The sequence below is a fragment of the Erpetoichthys calabaricus genome, chromosome 10 (genome assembly GCF_900747795.2).
Source record: "Erpetoichthys calabaricus chromosome 10, fErpCal1.3, whole genome shotgun sequence".
Classification (NCBI taxonomy): Eukaryota; Metazoa; Chordata; class Cladistia; order Polypteriformes; family Polypteridae; genus Erpetoichthys; species Erpetoichthys calabaricus.
The window spans coordinates 131,418,121-131,425,010 of record NC_041403.2 but is presented as its reverse complement, the minus strand read 5'-3'; the positions used below and the strand labels follow the sequence as shown (position 1 = coordinate 131,425,010).

Here is a 6,890-nt window from a genome sequence, read left to right as displayed (position 1 = left end):
CTCCATCCAGCAAGATGCTAGAGAAAATGAATCTTCAGGGGTTCTGAGGCCAAAGGGTTGCCCATCCCTCACTGGGAATTGTACAAAACACCATCCTAGTAGATTAGATGTAATGGGTCTTGTCAAAAGCTGAAGTGTTCACTTTCCATCAAACATCAAAGGCAGATTTAGAGTACTTTGATCAGATGGTGGTGGCACAAGGCACAAAAACTGAAAAAATGTAGAGCATTGTAAAGGATACTATACAGTGCAAATCTTTAAAAATTACAGTATTGCAGTGTCTTTTGTTAAATTACAAGTAATTTTTAGAACTCCCTGACACTATTCTTTTTCTATATTTTGATAATGCCAATTGATGTCACTTTTAAACTGTTTTTTAAGTAGCTATGTTTAGTGAGTAAAAATAGTTATTGATTTTTTATACAGCATACTGCTTGACAGTATTTCCAAAGTTCAGTGTTCATTTAAGTTTTAATGTGTTTAGTTCATTTAAGTTTTAATGTGTTTATTGTGTAACTAAATTAAAATGGGTGTTTAGGTACCTGACAGAAAGTGTAAGAATGACCATGAATGATTGAGAAAATTTATTTTGAAGATCATATTGAATTGTTGGTGGTTTTTTTCTCTCAGTGTTCTCTATTATTATTTACAGTGCGGGAACATGGCAAGAGAAGGGCTCAGAGTTTTAGTAGTGGCGAAGAAGTCATTATCAGAAGAACAATATCAAGACTTTGAGGTGGGTATCAGCAAAATCAGCAAATTCTCATAGTCCCGAAATGTGTGTGCAGGGACAAAGAGTTAGTCTACTGTTCTACTGCTGTTATGGAATTTATGTGGAAGCTATCTTGTACTTTTCAGTTCCGAGATTCAGTGTTGAGACTATGTTGATATTTCAGTACACCAGCATAGGGTTTCTCACGCAATCTGAGTAGTACTCCTTGTAATTGGAAAACAACCTCCTGTCCCCTTTTTGAAAATATGAATGACTGCCCCATTATTGCAGTAATGAGAACTGTTCCCTGCCTTCCATGCAACATTGAACAAGAGTGTTAACCAAGAACCCCCACAATATTCAGTTTATATAATATTTTCAGTCTGATCTCGACCACCTCAGTGGTGCTACTAGTAGGAAACTTTTTATTTATCACAGTGACCCCAGCCACAGAAATGAACCCACCCAATCCTTCTGACACACTTTCCTCCAGGTCTATCATATAACCAGGTTTAAAAACTCCTCACAGTGTGTCCTCCATGAAAATACTGCCCTGAGTCAATATTTTTACACCTTTGGAGCAGAATGCCTGAGCAGTATTCCGATATCTACCTTCCTGAGTTGTTGACTGGTATGCAAAAACCTCTTTAGGTGTGTATGCATAATGGGAAAGTAATCAAGGAAAATTTCAATGTAAATATGAGGTAAAACAATTAATACTTGTTTCTCACCATCATGTCTTGTATTACAGCATGTTTGACAGCTTCATTTAATCCACACCTACAGAAATTTCCATTGTTTCTTAAGCAAAGTCGCCCAGTCCTCAACAAACCCTAGTCAGTAGTAATTTTCCGTGAATAGGTTTGTTTTGAAAAAGCGTAACTATATTCTCCAGTAATACCTAATTTAAATGGACTGAGACTATTGATGCATGATTTCCATTAACCTTGTTTCCCTATGATAGGAAACTGAGATTTCAAAGTAAACCTTTCAAAATAAACAAGAAAAAATTTCAAAGCAGTATCAGTTATGCTTTATGGTTGTGTTTTACACTAATTTCCCACCCACCTGTGCTTCATTAGCAGCATTGTTGGCATGCTTCATAGTACGCTCCAAAGCCCTTAGTTATTGATAACATTAGTCTAAGTATGATGGCTGTACAGAGAGGTTTATCCTTGTGGGATCATTTGTACAGTGATGCATTTATTTCTTTAGCATAAGCTTTTGTTCCTGACACACCCCAAATGAAATGTTAGAAAATACTTACAGAAAAATGTCTGGTTTGTGCTGAATGCAGATTAACAAACACAAATTAGTAAAAAAATTATTACTTTGTTTATGATGTTTGCTTAAGTGGCAGTGGTTGCTTGTTTCAAGGCCAGCTATTGGATGGTACATTTCAGAGCTGCAGTAGCCACAGGAGAGGAGCTGAAGATGCAACGCATTGAGAAATATATTTGTTTATGATTTGGTATCATCTTCATTGATGTTACTGTTTTTTGTTCCAGAAGATTTTAGTTTTGGAACAAGCTGAAATGTGACAAATTTTAGTCGGCTAGTGATATGCAGCATGTGTTTTCGGGAATTGAAGAGTTTCATTGCAAATTACTATATATAGTAATTTAGTATACTGAGAACAATTACCTTTTTATTGCGACCAAATGCAGTACAGAATATTAATAGTATAAATTTTTTGCTAATTTTTTAAATCAGATTTAGAAATCTAAAAATTGTATTTTTTTCGTTTGCAAAATGCAACATACTATATGTTCTTAAGCAAAGAACGTGAATAATAAAGTGAATGAAATAGGATAGTTTAAGCTAAATTACAATTAAATTAATTGCAGTATTAAAACTGTTTAAAGCAAACAGTTTGGAGTAATTGGAAAGCAAATGACAAGTTGGAGATACAAACAAGAGTAAAACTACCTTCAAAAAACACCCAACAATGCCATGGAAAGATCAGAAAAAAGCTTTTGAGGTGCCTTTTAAGTAGGTATGCTCTGATCAATCGGCTGCCGATTAAAATTGGCCAGTTTTCACTATAAAAATGCTGATCACAAAACTGATATTTTAGCCCCTGCTTTTACAAGCTGTACAGTAATTTAGTTGTACTGCTCCTTTGCACATGGTACAATGGTTGGTTGAGCTAGTGTGTCTTTTTTTTTTTTTTTTTTTTTATTATTTTGTAGCAAATTTCCTACAGTGTAAACAAAGAGCAGTTAGTGGAAGATGTTTTATCAATGAATGAGAAGCAATTGGTATATTAGCCTTTACATTAAAGAAAGTGGGTTAATAAGCTGAAAAAAGTCATCAGAGAAATCATCCTGTGCAACTAAACAAATGGCAAGGAAAGCTACTTTAAGGAATTCAGACTGTTATTTTGTCCTTTAAAACAGACACTGCTTGAGTTTGGACGGCGTGTTTGTTAAAAATGCAGCAGCTTACACTTTTAATTGGAAAAGAAGAGATATACTAATTTGAAATGACTGCTTAGCACTAGATTTATGCAAATGTACAGAACAGAAAATGTGAGGCAAGAAATGTTTAACACATAACTAAAATAAACTTTTTTCATGTTTTAGTGACAAAATACTGACATGAAGTGTGTTGTGTGTGAAGACTCAAGTCCAAATATCAAATGAACACTTTCACAAAAGCTATAACAAAACAAGTGCACTTTTATTCAGGAATATAATCAAAGAAAAAGTAATTATTCAATTTACATGTTGCTGTCAATGTGCAAAAACCAAAGCTATTTTGTTATCGTTAGTTATGTGTTCAACATTTCTTGCCTCGCATTTCCTGTTACATTTACACAGATCGTTGTAGACACGGAACACACATTAAATGTATGTATTCCAAATAATATATTATTTACCCAATACAATTCTAGACACCTAACACCCAGGTAAAGAGACTTCAGCTCAGAGAATTTTGCATCTGACTTCAGCTGCCTTGGTGGGGAATAAGTGAGCAGGCTGACTGCTACCAGTGCTGATTGACACAAAGATGTTGATGCAAAGGAACTTAAGGTTGCCTGGAGTTACAAATATTTTCTTAGGCTTCAGGGATTCCAGTGTTAGTAATCGATAGGCTTTTTTTTTTTTTTTTTTTTTTTTTTTTTTTTAAAAGATTTGTACTGTGTTTAGATGACAACAAAGGAGCAGTCCTGATAGCTTTCGCCACGTCGTTTTTCTTCATTCTGGAATCAGCTTTTTCCAGGATAATTAATTTTTCTTTCAGTGTAAACTGACACCTTTTCTCACTTTTTTGTTCACCTCAAAGAAAACTTTGAGAACTGCTATGAAATTCGAACAGTACAGTATCCTCACAAGACACAACTATTCACGTGAATGGTAGGTGGAGCACTGACTCAGAATTCGGCTATGTGTATGATGTCGTGCCTACATTCTCAGCGAAACTCGCTGAGACTGCCCAAAACGAGACATTTCACAAAGTCCTGTCACTTTCTTTGAGAAAGCCTGTTGCAGGGTTCCTAAGATTCGGCAAGGAAAGTGTATGACGGCATTAAATATTTTTGTGCATTGCAATACTATCTTTGGCATTTTACATTATTCTGAAAATTTCATTTCTTCAGCATTCGCTATAACGAGAGTTGACCTTTGTGTGTGCGTGTGTGTGTATATATTCCTTGTTTCAGATAGGTACATTACAGGAAAATGAAGCAATATAACAGCTTTTAATTTTGAGAAGCATTTTTTTTTCTTTTATGCTGTGTGTATTTTGGATAAATATATTTGTAAATATATAATTAAAGTATGTATTTTAAGGTAATTTCATTTATAGTACTATTTTGTGGTCACTGAACAATGAGCCTACAGAATTTCATTTTGTTAATAAAAAATTAACAGTTAACACCTGTAGTCTATATTGTAATAATAAAAGTACACTTTAATATAGTGTCTGGTTATTCCGGAGATTAGTGTAAAAAATTTTGTTTAAGAAACGTAATCAGTATTGCAGTTGGCCAGTGAAGTAACATGAAATCGTTGATGGGTATCGGCCTTAAAAATCCTGATTGGAACATCCCTACTTTTTAGACATACCGATAGCATCTAGTATGGCAGCCACAGTAGTTTGGTGCTCCATCTTTGTGTGTGTTTTTGTGTTAAATTCGTCCATTTTGGGAGATGGACATCTGAGAAGGAACACCATTAGCAGCAGTGTTAGTTTAAAAAAAAAAAAAAAATTATCATTCCAAGTTATATTTTATTTACTTAACCTGAGGGGTTTTAATTACAGTATATGAAAGTGTATAAAAGCATACATAGCAGACCAGTGAAAGAACAGACCTCCCAGGATCTGACATTGCAGCATTGGCTCCAGCCAAAAACAAAAGTGGGAGCGAAACTGCAAGTGAGTTGGATCAGGAGAACTCGTCAATTCCGGGAAGTTCATTAGAACTGATGTGGTAGAAATTTAACATCTTATTAACACTAGAATTACCAGAGCCTACGAAAAAACTTGTAGATCCGTCCCACCTTAAATCGCTTCGCACCACTCCATCAGCGTCTTTTGTCCTGTAAATGTGTCAAAAAGCACCAAGCAGCCTACTATCACATCCCCCCACCGCCACACAGTTTTCTCAGCTCAAGCCTGTTTACCTGCGTGTCAGTTGCTTAGAGTTGTATAGAGTGAAAAGTCAAGCAAAATGACACCTTTTATAAATACTATGTGGTTACTTGGAACACATGCATTTCATGTGTGTTCTGTGTCTACAACAATCTATGTAAACACATCGTTAAAACAAATGTTTTTCATGTTTTAGTAATAATTGACAAAATGTAGACATGACGTGTTTAATGTGTAAAGCTTGAAGTCCTAATATCAAATAAACACTTTTCACAAAAGGCACAAATATAACAGAACAAGTACGCTTCTATTCAAGAATATAACTGCAGTTAAAGAACCCGCATTAGGGTGCAACATTCACACACCTTTGATACGATCACTTCGGTGGTGCAATGGTAGCAACTATTGACTGGTAATCCAAACTTCATGGGTTCGACCCCGGACGACTCCGTTTTGAGAAGTGAGCTGCTCTTACTCTTACTATCTTAGAATAAAAACATACATTTGATTTGAGTCTGTAGCAGCCGATGTAAATTTATGATACTTGTAAAGGTTAGCTTTGTTTTTTTTTTTTGGTTTTTTTTTCAGTTTTCAGGTGTGTGAATGTTGCACCCTAATGTGGGTTCTTTTTATGCAGTTATATTTTTGTAAAGAATTATTATTATTCATTCCTTTTGAGAGAGGCTGAACTTTGTTCCACTCTGGAGTTGCTGTGGGTGAGAGGCGTCGGGCAGGGGTGGGCTTGCTTATGGCCCCCCGGCTCGAGGGTTCTCCCCGTTGGACGTGAGGGTTGTTTCCCTACGCCTTCGAGTTGGGGGAAGGACTCTGACTGTTGTTTGCAGCCTTCTTGGAGTCCCTGGAAGAGTCGCTGCGAAGCGCAGCTCCTGGGGACTCTATCGTCCTACTGGGAGACTTAAACGCTCACGTCGGCAACAACAGTGAAACCTAGAGAGGTGTGATTGGGAGGAACGGCCTCCCTGATCTAATCTCGAGTGGTGTTCAGTTGTTGGACTCCTGTGCTGGCCATGGATTGTCCATAACGAACACAATGTTCGAGCATAAGAGTGTCCATAAGTGTACTTGGCGCCAGGATGCCCAAGGTCGCAGCTCGATGATCGACTTTGTAATCGTGTCATCAGATCTGCGACCTTATGTCTTGGACACTCGGGTGAAGAGAGGGTCTGAGCTGTCAACTGATCACCACCTGGTGGTAAGTTGGATCAGATTGTGGGAGAGGCTGCAGGACGGACCAGGCAGACCCAAACAAATAATGAGGATCTGCTGGGAATGTCTGGCGGAGGAACCGGTCAGAAAGATCTTTAACTGCCACCTCCGGCAGAACTTCAACTTCATTCCGAGGTAGGCGAAGGACATTGAGTCTGAATGGGCCATGTTCCGAGCCTCCATTGTCAAAGCAGCAGAACGGAGCTGTGGCCGCAAGGTTGTCAGTGCCTCTCGTGGCAGCAATCCACGAACCCGGTGGTGGACACTTAAGGTTCGAGAGGCCGTCAAGCTGAAGAAAGAGTCCTATCGGGTCTGGTTGACCAGTGGGACTCCAGAGGCAGCTGAGGGGTACCGGCGG

The 6,890-nt window shown here is 37.6% G+C and overlaps 1 protein-coding gene across 2 annotated transcripts in view; it reads left to right on the top strand.

Moving 5' to 3' along the window:
- Window positions 1–6,890, top strand: part of LOC114658438 (probable phospholipid-transporting ATPase IIA) — a 351,266-nt gene that overhangs the window by 239,408 nt on the left and 104,968 nt on the right. For both annotated transcript variants that reach the window (XM_051932991.1, XM_051932992.1), the window contains exon 17: window positions 653–736. In XM_051932991.1, coding sequence (XP_051788951.1) covers window positions 653–736 — 84 coding nt within the window. The remainder of the gene's footprint in view (window positions 1–652; window positions 737–6,890) is intronic.